The sequence below is a fragment of the Mytilus edulis genome, chromosome 7 (genome assembly GCF_963676685.1).
Source record: "Mytilus edulis chromosome 7, xbMytEdul2.2, whole genome shotgun sequence".
NCBI classification, from domain to species: Eukaryota; Metazoa; Mollusca; class Bivalvia; order Mytilida; family Mytilidae; genus Mytilus; species Mytilus edulis.
The window spans coordinates 22681705-22703933 of record NC_092350.1 but is presented as its reverse complement, the minus strand read 5'-3'; the positions used below and the strand labels follow the sequence as shown (position 1 = coordinate 22703933).

The following is a 22229-nucleotide window of genomic DNA, read 5'->3' as shown; positions in this document are numbered from 1 at the left end:
TGATGAACAATTTTGTAATATTGTTTTAATATTTAACCATACAACAATAGGTGGATCAAACTCTTTTTAGCTTACCTGGCCTGAAAGGCCAAGTGAGTTTTTCTCATCACTTGGCATCCATCCTCCGTTGTCTGTTGTTGTCGGAGTCCGTCATTGTTAACTTTTACAAATATCTTCTCCTCTGAATTTACAGAGTCAAATTTAACCAAACTCGTCCACAACCATTCTTGGGATATCTAGTTTAAAAATATGTCCTGAAACCCGTCAACCAACGAAGATGACTGCCATGGCTCAAAATAGAACATATGAGGTAAAATGTATATTTTGGCTTATATATTTGAAACCAAAGCATTTAGAGCAAATCTGAGATGGGGTAAAATTGTTAATCAGGTGAAGATTTATCTGCTCTGAAATTTTCAGACAAATCGGACAATCCGTTGTTGGGTTTGCTGCCCCTGAATTGGTAAATTTAAGGAAATTTTACTGTTTTTGGTTATTATCTTGAATAATATTATAGATAGAGATAAATTGCAAACAGCAATAATGTTAAGCAATGTATGGTCTACAAATAAGTCAACATGACCAAAATGGTCAGTCGATCCCTTAAGGAGTTGTTGCCCTTTATAGTCAATTTTTAACAATTTTTCCTAAATTTTGGTAATCATTAACATAAATCTTCTCTAAAACTACCAAGACATATTTAACCAAACTTGACCACAATCATCACTAGGGTATCTAGTTTTAAAAATGTGTCCAATGACCCAGCCCCCAAACCAAGATGCCAGACATGGCTAAAAATAGTACATATGGTAAAATGCAGTTTTTGGTTTATATCTCTTAAACTATAAAGCATTTAGAGAAAATCTGACAGGTGGCAAAAATGTTCATCAGATTAAGTTATATCTGCCCTAAAATGTTTAGACAAATCTGACAACCCATTGTGAGGTTGCTGCCCCAGTAATTTTATTGAAATTTTGCAGTTTTTTGCTGTTATCTTAGATATCATCATAGTATCTAATAAATGATATCTAATACTATAAATTATGATTTCCAAAGCATCAGTAAATACAGGTGAGCGACACAGGCTCTTGAGAGTCTATAGTTTATTTTAAACAAATAATTTAAAAATTGATTAGTTTTGATAGCTTATGAGTTAACCAGAATCTGCTAAAAAGAATCATGTAAAACATATTTATGACAAATTATTAATAACTAACCGGGGTAGTTGATTATTTTAGGAATCTCAGTAACAATGCTATCCAGTATGTTCAGAGAGGAGCTTTAAACAAGATGCAAAACCTGAAAATTTTGTAAGTATGACAAAGGTATTAACAGTGCATATACCAGATTTTCAATTACTGATTTATCAATTTTAAATATGAAAGCACATCAATGTTCAATTGATTTCTAGAAATATGTGACATGAGAAGATTTTGATACTTTTAAATCGACAGATTATTACGAATATACTGCCTGTGCAGTGGAGGATACTTCAATTTTCACCATCAGCCCCATTTGAGAAATATTGGATACGTCTTGAAAAAGCTACAGATGTTTCCATTGATATTTAGGTGTGTCTGTAAAAAAGCTGTAACCAAACAGATATTTAAATAAGATTTCAAATACTACTGTGTAAATATCTTTTTGAGTAAGAACTTGGGCAGTAGCAAATTTTGCTAAAAACATTGTATGAAATGTTCTTTTAAAAGTAAGATATGTAACTTTCAACATATTCATGAGGTCATAGTGACATCAAAACTGACATTTCTACACTGAAGAGTATTAACCTATACAATCTTCATCAATTTATTTATTATAAGCATATTCTTCCTCCAAAGGAGAAATATACTGGATTTTCTTTGTCCGCCTTTAGCGTAAGCTGTCAGTATCACTTTTTTCCACATTTTTCTCATCAACTACTATTCATAGTTTCTTAATTTATTGCCCCAAGCTTCATCTTGTTATATGATAATGTGTGACATATTTTCATATTTTTTCAATTCAATACTTGATTTTAGTGGAAATTTGCAACTTTAAGAAGTAATAATTTATATTTATAATTACATATAATTACAACATCTAGATTTTGCTAGCATATATGACAAGCTGCTGAAAGTGTTAATCCTTCAAACAGGCTTAATATATAAATGTGAACAATTTTAATAATAAAAAGCTTTAATTTTCAAATAATTATCTATAAAAAAATCTAAATTTTCGTTATTATAAGGTAATGAAGGAAATTATGACCAGAGCAGACTTGTTTTTCATATTAATTGTTTTTCTTCTTCTTTTTTTTCAACTTTTAATATTTTATTTCACAACTGGTTGTGAACAATGTCCCTAAGCGCTACAACAATGATGCTAAGGTTCCTCCCTGTGTTATTAATTGCTAATGAAACCAGGGGATTTGATTAGCAAAATATATCTTATATTTATATCTTGTGTTAGTTGCATTTTACAAAGTATATATTCATACGAGCACACAATACATATACATTATTCAGTGATCCTATTAATTGTTTTTCAGAGAACTGCATGGTAACAGTATATCACAAATACCCAGAGGTGTATTTGAAGATCTGAAAGAACTGATACATTTGTAAGTTAGTGTCTTTATCAGGCACATCTGAATCAAATGTTTATGTAAATTTTGTTAAATATTTTGTCAAATACTATTTAATTTTCATCTTAAAATATCTCAAATGTTTAGAAGACTATGCAACTCCAGATGTGTTACTGACAGTGGCATTCAGTAAATTAGGAGAGATATGCCTTAAATTTCAGGGCGATATCTTTTTACGCCAAAAAGACTCATTTGCGCCACAACTTAATTGCGCCAATACTTCTTTTGCGCCACATAATTTTCAAAACTATAGGTATCATTTGCGCCAATGAAATAATCATCTAATTGCGCCAATTTTATTTATTTTTATTCATATATAACAACTAAATGATTGACTTCCATCCTCCTATTTTTGGGCTTGGGTCCGGTAGTTTACCGACTGGCGGAGTTAAAGTCATTTTAATAACGAAATGTATGCTGAATTCAAACGTTCACCCGTAAATATACAGTTAAAACCATATAAAATGTCTCTGTTCATCATTGAATTAAAGGCTGGTATTTGAAAATAGACACATATTCCTTTCTGCTTACTTCTCTACTCATTAGTTCTTTACAAATGCCTGACGGAATTTGTGTTCTTCAAAAATGATGACCGGTTTTCCTCTATCAGACTCTAGTTTTTGAATGGTATATCAGACATCTTGACTCGTGAAAAAATATTCTTTTACTAAACAATTTATTTTTTGGTGAGTTTTCTTAAATTTGATAAGTGTTCAGTTGAATCTTAAGTGGAAAGGTTAATTATAATACATGTATGATATTGGTAAAAATTAACATGTACATGTATGATATAGGTAAAAAATATTTACAGGTAAGTCTGGCGCAATTTCATTTCATTTATTGGCGCAATTAATACCATGAAAATAAAAGACAGTGGCGCAATTAATACCTTTTCAAAACTGCAATTGGCGCAAATTGATTCTGCCCAAATTTCAGAAGAATTAAGTTATGTCCCTTAATGACAGTTAATGTACTAATATGGCTTTTATTATTTTATGTAGTCAGAAATATTTCTTTGAATTGTTTGTGCATAAAAACTACAATAAACTTTATGATTATATTGTAGAACATTTCTGAAAAGGTATTGAAAGTTTCATAAGATATTTTGGTAGGAAATTTTATAACATTAAAAAATTATGCTTTTAGGGACCTTCATCACAACAAATTGGAAAAACTGACCTCTGAATCTTTTATTGACCTTGAAAAGTTGATTGAGTTCAGACTTCACAGCCAGAGTCCAGCAATGTCCACCATTATGTTTGATTCTATGATCAACATTGGTAAAGCTTTAAAATATCTGTAAGTATTTAAAAAGCTGAGTCATGGCAATTGACTTCAGAATTTTACATTGAAAATATTGACTAGAATTTTTCACTAAAAGGTATGATGTGTTAAGATTGCAAATTAGAGACACCTATAGACAAGAGGAAATATACAGTCATTAGTTTTTCAAAGTGAACATATACAAAGTACTATGATACATTGCATAATATAAAAATTATGTTAGTAGTTATGCCCCACCTACAATAGTAGAGGGGCATTTTGTTTTCTGGTCTGTGCTTCCTTCCGTTCATTCGTCTCTTCATCCGTCCGTGCCTCCTTTCGTTCGTCCGTCTGTCCCGCTTCAGGTTAAAGTTTTTGGTCAAGGTAGTTTTTGATGAAGCTGAAGTCCAATCAACTTGAAACTTAGTACACTTGTTGCTTATGATATGATCTTTCTAATTTAAAAGCCAAATAAGATTTTGGTCCCAATGTCACAGTCCACTGAACATAGAAAATGAAAGTGGGAGTTTCAGGTTAAAGTTTTTGGTCAAGGTAGTTTTTGATGAAGTTGAAGTCCAATCAACTTGAAACTAAGTACACATGTTCCCTATGATGTGATCTTTCTAATTTTTATAACAAATTAGATTTTTTACCCAATTTCATGGTCCATTGTGAATTTTGAAATCTTCAAAAGTATGTTTTTAAATTGATTTTAGATATCCTTAATTCCTTTTATGTCTAAATACTTTTCTAGGTTGTTGGGTTGCTGTCTTATTGACATATTAAAAAATGCATTCTTTTAGACTTCAATTTTTTTTCTCAGTTTCTTGATAATTTCAAGTAAAAGAATATTGCTTTATTTCAAAAGATTTATTTGTTAAAAATGTAATCACATGTATGGATTTTCATATGTTATTATTGAAATATATTACAGATTTATAAGTCAAAATGGACTAACACATTTACCACATCAAGTTTTTATGGAAGCCAACTTTACAGAACTCATAGAACTGTAAGTTTTTATGGAAGCCAACTTTACAGAACTCATAGAACTGTAAGTTTTTGTGGAAGCCAACTTACAGAACTCATAGAACTGTAAGTTTTTATGGAAGCCAACTTTACAGAACTCATAGAACTGTAAGTTTTTGTGGAAGCCAACTTTACAGAACTCATAGAACTGTAAGTTTTTATGGAAGCCAAATTACAGAACTCATAGAACTGTAAGTTTTTATGGAAGCCAAATTACAGAACTCATAGAACTGTAAGTTTTTATGGAAGCCAACTTTACAGAACTCATAGAACTGTAAGTTTTTATGGAAGCCAACTTTACAGAACTCATAGAACTGTAAGTTTTTATGGAAGCCAACTTTACAGAACTCATAGAACTGTAAGTTTTTATGGAAGCCAACTTTACAGAATTCATAGAACTGTAAGTTTTTATGGAAGCCAACTTTACAGAACTCATAGAACTGTAAGTTTTTGTGGAAGCCAACTTTACAGAACTCATAGAACTGTAAGTTTTTATGGAAGCCAACTTTACAGAACTCAGAGAACTGTAAGTTTTTGTGGAAGCCAACTTACAGAACTCATAGAACTGTAAGTTTTTATGGAAGCCAACTTTACAGAACTCATAGAACTGTAAGTTTTTATGGAAGCCAAATTACAGAACTCATAGAACTGTAAGTTTTTGTGGAAGCCAACTTTACAGAACTCATAGAACTGTAAGTTTTTATGGAAGCCAACTTTACAGAACTCATAGAACTGTAAGTTTTTATGGAAGCCAACTTTACAGAACTCATAGAACTGTAAGTTTTTATGGAAGCCAACTTTACAGAACTCATAGAACTGTAAGTTTTTATGGAAGCCAAATTACAGAACTCCTAGAACTGTAAGTTTTTATGGAAGCCAACTTTACAGAACTCATAGAACTGTAAGTTTTTATGGAAGCCAACTTTACAGAATTCATAGAACTGTAAGTTTTTATGGAAGCCAACTTTACAGAACTCATAGAACTGTAAGTTTTTGTGGAAGCCAACTTTACAGAACTCATAGAACTGTAAGTTTTTATGGAAGCCAACTTTACAAAACTCATAGAACTGTAAGTTTTTGTGGAAGCCAACTTACAGAACTCATAGAACTGTAAGTTTTTATGGAAGCCAACTTTACAGAACTCATAGAACTGTAAGTTTTTATGGAAGCCAACTTTACAGAACTCATAGAACTGTAAGTTTTTATGGAAGCCAAATTACAGAACTCTTAGAACTGTAAGTTTTTGTGGAAGCCAACTTACAGAACTCATAGAACTGTAAGTTTTTATGGAAGCCAACTTTACAGAACTCATAGAACTGTAAGTTTTTATGGAAGCCAAATTACAGAACTCATAGAACTGTAAGTTTTTATGGAAGCCAACTTTACAGAACTCATAGAACTGTAAGTTTTTATGGAGGCCAACTTTACAGAACTCATAGAACTGTAAGTTTTTATGGAGGCCAACTTTACAGAACTCATAGAACTGTAAGTTTTTATGGAAGCCAACTTTACAGAACTCATAGAACTGTAAGTTTTTGTGGAAGCCAACTTTACAGAACTCATAGAACTGTAAGTTTTTATGGAAGCTAACTTTACAGAACTCATAGAACTGTAAGTTTTTATGGAGGCCAACTTTACAGAACTCATAGAACTGTAAGTTTTTGTGGAAGCCAACTTTACAGAACTCATAGAACTGTAAGTTTTTATGGATGCCAACTTTACAGAACTCATAGAACTGTAAGTTTTTATGGAAGCCAACTTTACAGAACTCATAGAACTGTAAGTTTTTATGGAGGCCAACTTTACAGAACTCCTAGAACTGTAAGTTTTTATGGAAGCCAACTTTACAGAACTCCTAGAACTGTAAGTTTTTATGGAGGCCAACTTTACAGAACTCATAGAACTGTAAGTTTTTATGGAAGCCAACTTTACAGAACTCAGAGAACTGTAAGTTTTTATGGAGGCCAACTTTACAGAACTCATAGAACTGTAAGTTTTTGTGGAAGCCAACTTTACAGAACTCATAGAACTGTAAGTTTTTGTTTATACTTTGTAAATTGTTTAGAAAATTTTGGAAGTTTTTAACTTAAAACACATCTTTCATGATTTTTTATACATGTACAATAGAATATCTCATTTTTATTATTTTACAGATATGCAGACAATAATTTGATTAAAAATGTAACAGAGCTCGGGGAAAGTGGTTATGGTGTCAAACTAAGACCAACTTACCTTAGGAAGAAAAAACAACTGGTAGCCTTTTCCACTACTCCTAATATTGTGAAATTGTAAGTTTTTGGATAATGAAAGATTGTGTTAATATTGTTGCATTTATATACTGATAGTATGAAATATCAGATATTTATTGAACCACTTCTAACAAGTGTCACAAAGGCAATTATAAAAAAAAATATTTAAAAGGTTGGGAAAACAGGAACAGAAGAACTTCAAACTATTCATTTTACTATTGTTAAAAATGCTGTTTTGTGAAATGACCTTATAAATATTATCTAGCAGTTCAGAGCAGAAAAATGACATTGTTAATTTTTTCACGCAATAACAGAAAATGTAAACATCAATGGTTACTTGACATATAGAGTGAGAAGCTAACATGTAATTTGAAGCTTTATTTAAACATTTACATCAAAACATTTTAACCTTTAGAGTTACAAAAAATAAAGATTTAAGGCAAATTGGATTAGATTTATGTAATCCTATGAAAAATTATTAAAAAAATATTTTCCTTACAGGTATTTACACAACAATTTAATAGAGATGGTAAACAATACAGATTTCTGTGAACTTCAGGTTTTACAATTGTTAAATCTGAGAGGCAATCGACTGAATGAGACACATATCCAGGAGGATGGATTCAAATGTTTACCTGTATTAAATTATCTGTGAGTTCAAGTTCAAAGTTCAAAAGCTTTTTTTATAGACGAAATCAGTATATATAACAGAAACCATATTTTTTTTAAAGCTCTATTGAGCCTTTATATTGTCTTATTACAAAAAAAAACCCGTTTAAAACATGCACATTTTAAAACAAAGCAAGCATGCTACAAATACAAGCGCTTACACAAAGCATATCATAACATTAAAGCATACATATAAAATATAATTGACAAAAAGTTAAATATGTTATACTTTGCAGAAATATGAAAACTACATTGAGCAAATAATATATAGAATATAAAGCACTTTAAAAAGTTGTTTACATATTTGAGATGTGCATTGGAAAGATAAAGATATTCTTATATCTCATTCATAATAATAAAAGTATGGATTATAGTACAGAAGGAAGAAGGTTTTAATTGTGGTGAAAGGAAAAAAAACAAAATACATTGGACAATACACAACAGAAACAAATCATAAGAAAAATCTTCAGGTTTTCAGACCATTTTTTGGCGCAACAAAATGATATCTGTTGGCTAAAATATATTAATGTTTTCATTGAAATCAGTTAGTTTCTATACAAAAACCAGCAGATATTACTGAAACTCCTCTATTAATGCATTTACCTGAGACCATAAAGAATTATTTCTATATTTTCCAGAAACCTTGGTAGTAACCATAACATGCAGTATGTACCAGTTGCACTGACAACACATGAGAGATTACCTTCAATTCAGACTCTGTTCTTAGATAGTAACATGATATCTGTCTTACCATCAGAGACTTTTACTAATGTTTCTACACTTGTCAGTTTGTAAGTTTTTAGGTTCAATGTGTGATATTTTATGAACAGGAAAAGTGGATTATTTTAAAATACACAGCATGTTGACATGCATCATTGCACATTCATGACCTTGTATCAACAGCTTACTAAGAATTGTCGTTCCTGTATTGTCGATTGATAATACAACTGCATGAAGCAGGCACATATTAACAAATTTAAAATATTATCTTAAAAATTGATAATTTTTATGGGTTTATATCTTTGGATATGGATATTTACGACAATGTTGTTAAACCTGTGAAAGAATAGATAACTTTTTTTTAATAGCTGAATTCCCTAGAATGATATTTACTCGTGATACACTGCAAAATTTTGTGAACATTCCGGCGATAGAATATATTGGGATCTGCTTTAGACATGTGTAATACTTGCAAACCGTGTTTTGGTGATGGTATTTATTGTGATTCCCTGTAGACTTTTGTAGGATTTGTCCAGCACGCTCCGGCGAAGGAATCATTTGTTTCAGAAATGCTCTGCTTTAAACTTTGTACTTGTTTGTATATTTGCAACTGTTGGCAATATGGACAGTGAAGGCAAAGTGGATTTTCCACGTAATGTCAAGCTGGTACATCTGGTGTGGTTATCCATCTTCAGAATTTATTAGACTTGGTTTCGATTCCATTGATTGAAAAAGACGATATCCCCGCGTTTAGCATTCTGCTTGGACAGCAAAAAATTTTGATGCGAGCAGTTGGAAAGACTTTTAAGGACAGTAGCGCTGAAGCTAGAATCATGTCTGTCACATGCACATGTAAAAATAAAAATGAGGCGACACAGTGAACTTCTCCTCTGATCCAAAATACTAGTGGCGCTGGTAACCGAAATGGCAACGTAAATAACCAGGATATTCATTTATGCCTTATAAAAGTTATTAAGATCCAGCAATAATTTCAGCTTATTTTGGGATAAAGATATTAAAACCATGTGAACATTTTTAATATGAAAACAATGACTTCTATTTTTCTTCATCAGATATCTTCAGAGTAATAGGATCATAGCTGTTGAAAACAACACATTTCCTGAACAACTTAGAACACTGTAAGATTTATACCATTCTGCTTTATATATATAAACAATGATAATTACAGTACTTTAGATTGCTAGAAAACAGTTTGTTACTGCCTTCCTTTATTGCTAAGTATCTCCTTTTATCTATGTTCAGTCGTATATTTCCTTTGTAAATAGTTTACTTTTGTGCAACAATTGTCATACTTGTTAACTTTTCCTTGATAGAAGGGGACTTACATTTATTATATCTGACCCAACACATACTTACAAGAGGTAAAAATATTCTTCATTGAAAAAAATTTAAATCCAATTTCTTATTTACAAAATGTTCTTTTTTAAGTGTCAAATCTATGTCCAGTGAGTGTCTCAAATCTGTGTCCATTTATCATCTCTATTTTCAAATCACTGTCCGTTTCTCCACTTTTCAAACAATATATTTTTTTACTTTTAAAAAAACCTATTTATTTCTTGGGGAGGTTTTCAAATTCCTGTTTAGTCAGGAATTGTAAAAAATTGTTCTTTGGTTGATAAGGAGAGTTTCAGGATAGTTATTGGTGGTTAAAAAGTCATATCACTCAACCATTTTGTATTTAATTCCCGACACTTTATAGATTTCTAATGTTATTATGTGACTTTTGTGTGTAAAATGTAATAGGTTATGGGAAAATTGATTGTTTTGTATTAAAAGTATTGGGTAAATTTCCAGATATAAGAAAAAAGAACATAGATTTGAGACTGTATATAGATTTCCATTCTCAATTTTATTGACTCCAACATATATTGCTGTATATATATAATGAAAAAATATGTTGTTCTCATTGTTAAAGTCCCTTTTATTTCATATATTTGTTTTTTTCCTCAATTATAAGAAAAATACAAGAAGTGATAAAGACCAATTCCAGTATAAGATTGTTCGCAAAATTACCCCCCCCCCCCCCCCAACCTTCACCCCCCCAAAAAACCAAACATGTTTTTAATAGAGACAAGTAGTTGACAGGTATGAACAATGTTTATTTGGATGTTAGAATATGTTCTGTAGGCTAGAACAGTACTAGTGTTGAGTGTGAATAAAGCAAAATGTAGTAATGTCTTAGTTTTTAGAATTTAGGTTTTCCTTGGTAATGTTTTGGATTGGATGTATAGTTGCTATCAGATATTTATCAAGTTTTAAAATTAGAACCTCATTATTTATAATGCCAAATGTGAAAATAAGAAGTTCCTTTTTTTTTTTTTTAATTTACACGAAAAGGTTCTGAATGTGAAAAATTTAGTCTTTTTTAAGGAATTTGTCCATCCATAACTATACTGGCAAATACATTATCAGAGAAAATAATTTATTCTGAAATATTCCCTCAGTCAAACATAGAACATGTTTCATAAGTTTTAAGAAAAAGATGAAACATTTGAAAAAAATTTGGCTTGCCTGATTAATCTCACTTCTCGAAAGACACTATGTTGACCCCCTTAATTTTTCATAACTTAACTAAAAAAAGTTTATATTGAAGATAAAGAGATCTTATTGAGATGAGTGTCATGGTTTTAGGCCCTCTACCATTTAAACAATTTTTCTTCCTCTATTCAATAATTGATTTATCTTGTAGAGGACCTAAGTTCACTCTTGGCTCTTGGTGGTGTTTAAAGTTGCTCAATGTTTAGTATTGTACATTAAATGTTTGGTTTTATATTGTTATTCCCCACTTCTGACTGTCTGTATTGCTTCACGTTAAGGCTTTTGATTAATGTTTTTTTTCAAGGTAGTTTTTGATGAAGTTAAAGTCCAATCAACTTAAAACTTAGTACACATGTTCCCTATGATATGACTTTTCTTTTTTTAATGTCAAATTAGAGTTTTGACCCCAATTTCACAGTCCAGTGAACATAGAAAATGGTAGTGTGGTGTACCATGGACACTTTCTTGTTTGTCTAGTTTTGACTAGTGTTTTTGTTTGGCTTTAAGTGGGTTTTTTTCTCATTCCTCTATCAAGTCATCTTGCATTTTCTATTACTGTGTCTTGATCAAACCAAGGTCTTGAAAATTGGTTTTGCTGCTTCAACACCAAGCATGTAATTTAAAATTGGACAGAGTGAAAACATTGACTGGTATAATGTGTCTGGGTATTGTGCTTTTCCAGAGGACATTGGGAACTACCAAGTTAGAAAATTAAGCTAAGATTGTCTGTCTGGTTTAAAGAAAGGTTCAAATTGCTATTTCATTAGGCTGTTCTCATCCTGAAGCATGTAATATTTCCACCGGACGTTAAAAACCAATTAACCATCATCATGATGTTAATATGGAATGAATCATCATGAAAGACCCTAATTATGATATATAATAGAAATGACTGACATCTTTCCAGGTTGCCAAAATGGTTCCTTGTAAACATATAAAAAAATAGATTATCCTTTAGTTTATGATTGAAAAGCTGCTAGAGACCTTACTATTAAACATGTACATCTACAATATATCTCATTTCTAAAGCATGGGTTTTCAATACTGCATAACTATGTAGAATGGCTAGTGTATGTATATGTATTTTCCAAAGGTGTTATTTTTGTTCAAATATGGCACAACATTTTATGTTTTCATCTAGACTTTTGCCAAAGCAACAAAAATGACACCTACATTGGAATATTTTTAGTTACAGCATACAATGATGGAAGTAAATGTGCTTCAATTATTTGTATAATATTTGATGATGTTATTTTTTTAGGTACCTTTATAATAATAGAATAGTCGCTGTAGAAGATGGTGCTTTTCCTTATGAAGTAAATACAATGTAAGAGGACAAGAGATAGATCAAATATCTCTGTTGAGCTACAACCCTGAAAAATACATCATTTGATGGTAGCAAATGAGAATTATAACATTATTTTGTAATTTTTTTGAACCTTTTGGCTTAGCTTATTGGTTTGTTAGTATCTGCTTACCAATGAACAGCATGTAAATGAACAGATTATGAGCCATTTTGCACATTGTGTTACAAGCACACCCCACTTGTTTGCTTTTAAAATGGATTGGATTTTGTCTTTGCAAATTAACTTTTACACTAGCATAGTCCAAGACAAGAAGGATTGTGTTGATGATACTGAATTGACTGTGGTGTTTCAACCATATTTTGTTCTCCTTAAATGAAGGGAGAGAGCTAAATATTTATGAAAATACAATGTATCTTGCCTTGTCCAACATCTGAGTATTCCAACATCCTCCTTTTACCAACACATTTTTCTGGTCCCAACATTTTCCTATCCTTGCAGAAAAAAACCTGAGTATTCTGACACCCTGTTTTAACCAGCATTTTTTTCTGGTACCTTCCTATTCATTTAACTGCTGATTTCCTCAGCAATTTACCTGAATTTACAGCTGTTTTCATGAATGATAATCTGTCCTTTCACAGTGTCTTCATGGGAAATATAGTGAAATTTGACAACAAATGGTTTAAAACTAGAAACTGGAAATATATAGACTGTCCCAAGTCAGGAGCCTCTGCCTCTGGCATTTGTTAGTCTTGTATGATTTTTAATTTTTAATTCGGAGTTTAGTATGACGTCCATTATCACTGTACTAGTATACATATTTTTTTAGGGGCCAGCTGAAGGATGCCTACGTTGCGGGAGTTTCTTGCTACATTGAAGACCCATAAGTGGTTTTCAGCTGTTGTCTGCTCTATGGTTGGGTTGTTTTCGCTTTAAGGAGGTAGACCTAGGTTAAGGGAAATAACTCTTAAAATCATCAGTACGTTTGTGTCAACCATTTTTAAAAATATATTCTAAGCTTCTAGGTTACATAGATTATTTTCAATCTGTTTCAGGTAAATGCTTAAAATACATTGATGAACTTGACTTTTACAAACGTACTGATGATTTAAAGAGTTATCTCCCTGAACCAAGGTCTACCCCCTTAACACATCCCCATTTCCTCTCTCAATTTTATTTGACATATCATAACTTTTTCCAAAAATGATATCATTAAAAAACATCTTCCTTACACCAACCACACATCTTTTCCCCTTGAAACATCACTCTTTCTAATAAATAAGTGTGATTTTTTAATGCAGAAGGCATATATATCATATTTTCACACAAACATTACTGAAACCATCTGAATACATTATAAATCACATTATATGAGCCAAATGTTTTTTTTTATAATTTGTTTATGACTGTGCTTTTTTTTAAGAAATGTGTATCTATGCAATTTTTGTTCCATGCAGTAATTTATCATGAAAAAGAGATTTTGATATAATATCAATATTAAATTAGTGACATTTCTCAACACATGTTGGTAATAGCATATCTATTTGAATGTGTAATAAATCTTAAGTTGAGTTTGTAGCAAAGGGATGACTCAAATGAGTTTCTTTTTATGTGTGCCATAACTAATAATAAATTTATTGTTCACTTATAAACAATCAAGTATACTTTAAGTATTAAAAATGCATTAAGCATTCATTCAAAAAGATAAGATGTAAAAATAAAAAATAAAAATCATGACATTATGATAAAATTAATGAAGATTATTTGTTTGCCTTTACAGATATATGTCGAATAATGATTTTCGATTCATACATGAGCATCAGTTCTCATACTTGTCTGAACTGAGGTCGTTAGATTTAAGCAACAATGCCATAGACTACATTCCAGATGATGCCTTTATCAATGCTACCAGCTTAGCATATCTGTAAGTTAAATTATCATACAAAAGCATCTTTCATGTAGCCACAGTACATTTGTTTTAACATGGTTGTCAAATATCTTATGATGATTTTGAGTAAAAATGGTAGACTTTATTGATAGAAGAAGACTGTTCTTTCAACTCAATTCATGTAATGACATTTTACAATTTCAGTACCTAAACTAATTTAATTTTTTGATACTCATCTGTTACCTTAGATTTGCCTGGTCTTTTACTATAGATGTTGTGTTGCAATTACCACTAAACATTGACCTTTGACATTAAATCTTAACTCCATGTCATATTTAAATTTTTTAAAGTTTCATAATCTTTTAAATCTTTCAATATTTGGCTTGATGGTATATGACCTGAAGATGGTGTATGGTATTCTGCATTTCTCTTAGTCAATTACACCTAAGTACAGGTCAACTATAGTTGGTCTATCATACAGTGTTCAAGTCAATTTAATAGGGCAAACCTCACCATGAATCCTTTCTTGCAAAATTTTTTGGATTTTTGGTCCTTAATGCTCTTCAACTTTCTACTTTATTTGGCCTTTTTAACATCTGTTGGTTGGAGCGTCACTGATGAGTCTTTTGTAGACGAAAGTGCCTCTGGCACAAATATAAAATTTCAATCCTGGTATTTTTTGATGAGTTAATTTCTCAGTTCACTGATTGACATATAGTGTAATCTAAAGAAAGATCATTTTCTAAATTGCTTTAAAATATACATGTATATTTGGTTATTTATATTGTATTATTATCTGCAATGACTCTTTGTATTAAAGTCTGACGTGAAACGTTTTTGGCTTTCTGCATCATTATCGTATCCAAACCATTTATCCACCTGCATAAGTCATTCTGATGTAAAATACATACATGTATATTAAATATGTGTATTAGATTATTCACATTTTCCCAAATATTTAATTGCAGACAATTTTCAAGCAACAAAATAACACATATAAAGAAAATATACTTTGAGAATTGCCCCTTGACATCTGCCTTATATCTGTCTAATAATGAAATTGGATGGATAGAAGATGGATCTTTGAATCATGTCAAATCTTCTGGAACATTGTAAGTACAATTTTTAAGTCTAATTTCATTGATCATCTTGTCTTTAATTTATGATTCATTGAATGTTAATAAAATTTTGATATGTTTCATAGTAAAAATTAAGCATTTGCCATAATAATTTATATCATAGTCGGTTTATAGTTCGTGGATAGCATTCCTTGTATTGAATTCAGCTAGACAGAAGGAAGCCATGTACATGTATAACCTGTAACTTTAAGAAGGTATACACTTTCTTTTGGACAAACTTTTGTTGGAGTGTTTCAGAAATTGGCATTGGATTTTTTGTTATCTTCAGAAAAATTGATATGGTTAAGTTTGCTATAAGCTAAGCTTGAGTTTTTGGTCTGAATTAAATCAATTGATTGTAGTTGACTTTTAAGAGGAATTGCTTGTGTTTATTTCAGCGATTTCTCCAGCAACAGATTGTACAAGTTGCCAATGAACGGAACCTTCCATGACTTGTCACTGTCAAGTACCAATGGTTTAAGGCTTGAAAACAACAGAATATCTGTCATACGTCCAGACACATTTAAGGATGTTAGCTGCTATAGACTGTAAGTAGTTTTATGAAATTAAACAGATGTAGTATGATTGCTAATGAGACAACTCTCCAGACTAATTAAATGAGATAGAGGTTAACTATAGGTCACCATATGGTCTTCAACAATGAGCAAAACCAATACCACATAGTCATCTATTAAATGCCTGGAAGTGACAAATGTAAATCAATTCAAACAAAAATAAACTGTAGGCGTGCCTGATTTATGTACAGAACAATGAATAAAAAACAAATATGATATAAAGCAACCAACCACAATCACTGAATTTCAGGTTCCTAACTTCTGATAGGCACATACTGAATGTGGCAGGTTCTACATGTTTGTTGGTGCCCATCCCATAACCTGGGACAGTGGTGTAACAGCAAAACATATGAAAAATCAGTTGAAAAGAGCCTATCTCATCAGATTAGGACAAAGCAGAAAAAACGTTCACAAAAACAGAGACCAGATATTTATACTTCTCCACAACCAAAAAGACACAAAGTACAGATCTGAGAGAACTCACAGCTAATGACAACAAGTTCAATGCAGCCATTTACACACAATACAAACATTCATTTATGTAAGACTTATGCATCAATCAGTACACATCTAACATCCCATGGATTTTATAATAAGTGTTCTTACATCATAAACCATCAGAGATAAAAATGACCTTTGCAATGCAAAAATACTGGTATCAATGGATTGTAGATTTTTGGCATGTTATTGATATATATGATTATTTTTAAGACATTTCAGCCATTGGCCTTCTTCAGTTCTTATTTTTCTTCACAACTACATGTCAGCCAGAAAAATAAAGAACTGAAGATGGCCAATGGCCGAAACATATAAAAATTGTTTCTTTACTACAATTATGTAAAGTATGTTCCCTATTGGAATTTTTAAAACAAGGATATATGATTATGTTAAGTCATGTTAAACTCATGTTACAAATTTTCTGATTTTTAACTGCTTCAATTTTAAAATAATTCGTTTTTCATGTTTGAAAACATTTTAGTAGTAGTTCTTATCTGAAATTAAAGTTACATGATATAATATTCCATTTTGTATTAGTGCTTGTTCAAAAAGTACTTTGATATTATAACAAAAATCTGAAATGATAATAACTATTGCTGCGTGAGCCAAGATTCTATTTTTTTGCGGTAAAGTGATCCAATGATGACCTTCTTACTGTTATTTATTAATACTTACAAAGTATTTTCACCTCCTGCATACATTTTGAACATTTGTGATTAGATTAAGCTGGAAAAAAAAAAATATTATACTGCATTTTTAAAATATAATTAAACATAAGAAAAATAGCTACTCAGCTGTTCCATCTGAGTTTTTGGACCTTGATGGAATTTTATCACTGGTCATTTCTAAAATTTCATTCATCCCCAAGCATTTCGGGGACAAATTTTATCTAAATTATTCCAGCGCCAGTTTAATAGACCCTGCTACTTACTACTTGTAATAGCACCACATGGGCTATCCCCTGATGCAGACCTTGCACAACCCGGCTGCAGATGAGATGTCTATTCTCATCCTCTCTGTGGAGACACTCCACTTCCTGGCTGGAACATTGTCGGGCAGGCAGGTTCTTCCTCACACTGAAGGTTGCAAGCCGACTTGCTCAGGCAGGAACTCAAAATTTTAATTTGGTATGCTGAGTGTTTCTCAAGGGCCAAAACTGTTTTGATTGTTTATAATAAAATTATTATTCTAACATATCTTCCTGCTTTAAACCAGAGTGACTTGCAAGGATTATGTCTTGGTTAACACACAGATATCCCTTATGTTAAATTTGTTTTAGTTGTGTTTTGAGCTGGTAATTGGTGTACAATGCTCAATATGTGGGTTGCTGTCTTGACTTTAATTGAGATTTGTTTTATCAGGAGAGTTTACTTGAACCAATTATTGAACTTCAGGACTTCTCATCAATACACACAGAAATAATTTACATAAATTACAGCTGTAAAATACAGGTTTATGCATGTGATTGTTAACTTCTTTTTTCATCAATGGAAGGCTTACATTATAAAACTTTGCTCTTTGGGATAGGTAAATGAATATAACTCAAAATATTTAGTACGCCTGTCATTTGTGACCTACATTGTTTTGTTCACTGACACTATACATTTATAAAAGAAGTTTTTGCATACCACTGGACAACAACAAAATAATAAACAACCACCTTCTTAAACTACCGGAAATATTTACATCTACAAGATTTCAGGAAAGATAAGAGACTACAAGAAAATTACAATATAAGACAATAATACAGACTGACTACATACAACAAGTTTGTATAAACATAAGAAAAAATAGCTGTCCCCAAATGATCTTTTTTTATTTCAGAAATTTGCAAAATAACAGAATCTCCCGTATTGAATCAGGAGCATTCCAAGATGTCACAGCAACTCATTACTTCAATCTTGACAACAACAAAATTAGAGTTATAGAATCAAATGCCTTTAATACTGTGTCAGCTGGTGCTTCTTATTATTATGGTACATTTTCATTTACTGGAAACCTGTTAGGAGAAATTCAGTCTTATGCATTCAATGGGTCAACCAGTAATGATTTCCAAATGCAGAACTTGAACCTAGGAGTCATACCATCTTATGCCTTTACAGACTTCACTTGCAGAAGAGCTTACTTGCAGTCCAGCGCAATAACTGATATAAAAAAACATGCATTTTACAACTTCCGAGCTAATGACTACTTGTAAGTAGCCAATTATACTAATCAAATATACAAATTAAATTTAAAATAAAGACTTTGTTTATGATGAATCAAGGAAATTGCAGATTACTTTTCTAATTACTGAAGACAATAATAAAATATAAGTTTTACATGACAAAATTCAACTGAAAAATAATGAATTATAAAAGTATAAGTGCATAAAGAGTATTCCAATTTTTTAAATTTCCATTTCAGCTATCTCAATAGTAATCAACTGACAGCAATATCATCTTCTATATTTGGTGGAACATCCTATGTAGAATATCTGCAAATGTTCAGCAACGGATTAACCAGTATTACGTCTGATGGATTTCGTAATGTTGATGTAGATTACATTTCCCTACAAAATAATGGACTGACCGTCTATCCCATAGCATTGAATGAAATTACTCCAATTCAAATGTAAGCACAACCAGAATTTTTTTTAAACTCCTCATTAATTTCACACCTAAAATTCTACATAAGTGGTAGTTAAAAATTTGAAAAATTTAAATTGTTAACTTCTGAACTCTACCCAGGAAATATACTTAAATTGGTATCCAACAAATAATGACAAACTTCATGGAATGTTTTGGAATGTGATTGAGATGTATTTAAATACATGTAAAGTAAAATTGATTGGTTTAATTTTGCAGACACTTGTACAGTAATGAGATCAGTATAATACCTAAAGGATCATTTGACAGTCAGACTAGATTACAGCGTTTGTACATGTACAACAACAATATAACACAGATATCAGCAGGTCTACTCACTCCAGCTACCAATCTACAAATTATGTAAGTACCAATAGATGGGAATTTGTACGGCTTATAACTGTTTAAATAACTACGAAAATATTTTGTGTGATGTGGGCTCTTTTCTTCAACCAAACATTTTACTTGAATCTCTGTTAACTTAAAAATTGCTTGCACAAGGGTAAACAAACTTGCCAAGATTATTCATGATACTACTAGAAGGGATGTTCCCCTCAAAAGAGGGAGCTGAACATTGAAAGTTAGACATGCTAAAGAATTTGTACTTCTGTGGATTTGAAAAAAAGTTTCCAATCTAACTTTGAAACCCTTGGAGATTGGAATGAAATTAGATGACATGCTTATTCAAACTTTTGGCCTCAAAAATATAGCATTTCATCAATCATTTGAATATATGTAAGATAAACAATGTGAATTTTACAGGTTAAGATCTTCCATTAAGAAACCAAGCTTAGGATTACAGCTGAATTTGCGAGGACATTTCTCAGTTTATTCCATGTCAGTCATGCTCGTTCATTATTTTGATAGTCTTAATTTAAGTTGTATAGAAACATATTAATGATGCATGGAAATGGTTTATTTGACTGTAAAAAAAATTCATTTTGGAAACCGACTTTTTCAGTGATTTCCACGTCAACCAGATCCAGTATATAGAAGAAGGATCATTTAATGGACTGTCCTCCTTACAGACGTTAGATTTAGGACAAAATGTCATACCCTACTTCCCGTCAGTCATACTACCAGCCATTACAACACTTGACTTGGCTGATAATAGGATTGAAGCATTAGGAGGCCTGAATCTAGGAGGTAGCACTAGTGTGTAAGTATTAATGTACACAAAGTTATGACAAGTGTGGATGTGTAAGTGTGCACACTGTTTATATAGTTAAGAAGATGTAGTATGATTGCCAAAGAGACAACTCTCCATCCAAGTCACAATGTATAAAAAAGTTAACACCTATAGTAGGATATTAATCTATTGCAATAAAAAATCATAATATCTAATAAAATTTGTAGATTTAGCTAACAAAGTCCTTATATTTGTATAAAGTAACATTCGTTTATAGTGGAAAATTGTTTTAACATTGAATAAGCTACAATTAAAAATTGCTTGCTGGTCCCTCTCTGTGATTACCATTATATTACGCTGGTTCATTTCCCAATCAATCTGTCATCAAGGGAAGATAAATAAATCGATTTTCGTTCATAGTCTTTTTCAAAAATGATGGACGGTTCTTTATATTGGTATGTAATCATTTTAAACGTTTCAAATTTATGAAATTATATTCGTACATCAATGTTTTTGATACACCAATAACAAAAACTGAAATATATTGAATTGATACATTTTGTAATTATTCAAAATTATATCAGAAACCTAAACTTAATTATAAAATAATGAACCTGTTAAGGGGAGAGAATACTCGCATAACTTTTTCGAATTGGCACATAATACAACGAAATGTCACTCTTGCAAACAAATGGCACATCAATATAATTAATTATCTGCGAAATCATCCCCCACCTTCAATGATGATTCTAAATTATAAATATAGCCAAAAGTTGTTAATCTATAGATAGCTAAGACTAATGAAAGCTAACCCAATGTTAACATATTTCTTTGCAATTTTTTAAAACTTCCTCAGAAAAATACTCGAGCCACTTGACTTTCATAGCTCAAAATTAACGTTTTTACACAATATTTGAATAAAGTAGTTGAAGATTATTCGCTTCTCAAAGTGTAAGATGCAATAAAAATCGTATGCTTGCACCATCCTACCGAAATACGGATTTAATTAAGTCCTGAACATTTCGACATTTTTTCGTATATTTTGAACAAAACCAGTTTTAACCAAATCACAAGTACGTGTTAAGATCCAACTAAATACCTATTTTCCTATATGGTCAGGTAAAGTTGCTACCTATAGGTCAAAGAACCGGTAAGGCCTTCAACACAAAGTCTTAGCTTTCATAGAACAGCAAGCTATAAAGAGCCCCAAAATGACTAAACAATTGAAAAACTCTCTCCAGATAATTATGATCATAACTGTAATTCTTTTCCCCTTCAAAGGAATATTTTTTTTTATTTCTTTGAAATGCAGTAATATTTAATGAAATTTGAGTTATATGTACATTATCACCGTCTTTCTGAGGATAGTTTTGGCCGCATAATTTTAGTTATTGTTTCATATTGTTATTGGTTTTTATGATCTTAATAAATTTAATATTGACAATGAACTTAGTTTTATCATTCCAATTTATAAAACTAAACTGGATGCAAATGTTAGATAAGTACTACATATAAAACTAAGCCGAGATGTGGTATGATTGCCAATGCAATTGCAATGAGACCACTTTCCACCACAGTTAAAATGGGAGGGTAGTAAGCAATAACAACCAACCAGATAGCCTTCAACAATAAGAAAACCTCATACTGTATTGACAGCTTTTAAAGGCCCTGACATGAAAAATGTGAAACAATTCAAACAAGAACTAACAGGCTAGTTTATGACCAAACAATTTACCAAACATGAATATGTTAGTCATAAACCAATGACAACCACTGAAGGCTCTTGACTTGGGACAGGCATGTAAAGAATGTGGTGGGGTTAAATATGTTTGTGGCCACTCAAAATTAACCCTTCCCCTAACCTGGGTTAGTGGTGTAACACCACAACATAAGAACAAATTTAAACTAAAAATCAGTTGCATTAAGCTTAACTCAAAAGATCTGTAGGGACACATAATTAACACATAGACACAAATTA

At 31.3% G+C, this 22229-nt stretch overlaps 1 protein-coding gene across 2 annotated transcripts in view; it reads left to right on the top strand.

Moving 5' to 3' along the window:
- Positions 1 to 22229, top strand: part of LOC139481040 (uncharacterized) — a 107588-nt gene that overhangs the window by 37234 nt on the left and 48125 nt on the right. For both annotated transcript variants that reach the window (XM_071264075.1, XM_071264076.1), the window contains 16 exons: positions 1239 to 1310; positions 2528 to 2599; positions 3770 to 3922; positions 4821 to 4898; positions 7069 to 7203; positions 7666 to 7815; positions 8472 to 8624; positions 9627 to 9692; positions 12374 to 12439; positions 14197 to 14340; positions 15273 to 15416; positions 15821 to 15970; positions 18320 to 18688; positions 18902 to 19108; positions 19342 to 19485; positions 20084 to 20281. In XM_071264075.1, the coding sequence (XP_071120176.1) occupies positions 1239 to 1310; positions 2528 to 2599; positions 3770 to 3922; positions 4821 to 4898; positions 7069 to 7203; positions 7666 to 7815; positions 8472 to 8624; positions 9627 to 9692; positions 12374 to 12439; positions 14197 to 14340; positions 15273 to 15416; positions 15821 to 15970; positions 18320 to 18688; positions 18902 to 19108; positions 19342 to 19485; positions 20084 to 20281 (2301 nt within the window). The remainder of the gene's footprint in view (positions 1 to 1238; positions 1311 to 2527; positions 2600 to 3769; positions 3923 to 4820; positions 4899 to 7068; positions 7204 to 7665; positions 7816 to 8471; positions 8625 to 9626; positions 9693 to 12373; positions 12440 to 14196; positions 14341 to 15272; positions 15417 to 15820; positions 15971 to 18319; positions 18689 to 18901; positions 19109 to 19341; positions 19486 to 20083; positions 20282 to 22229) is intronic.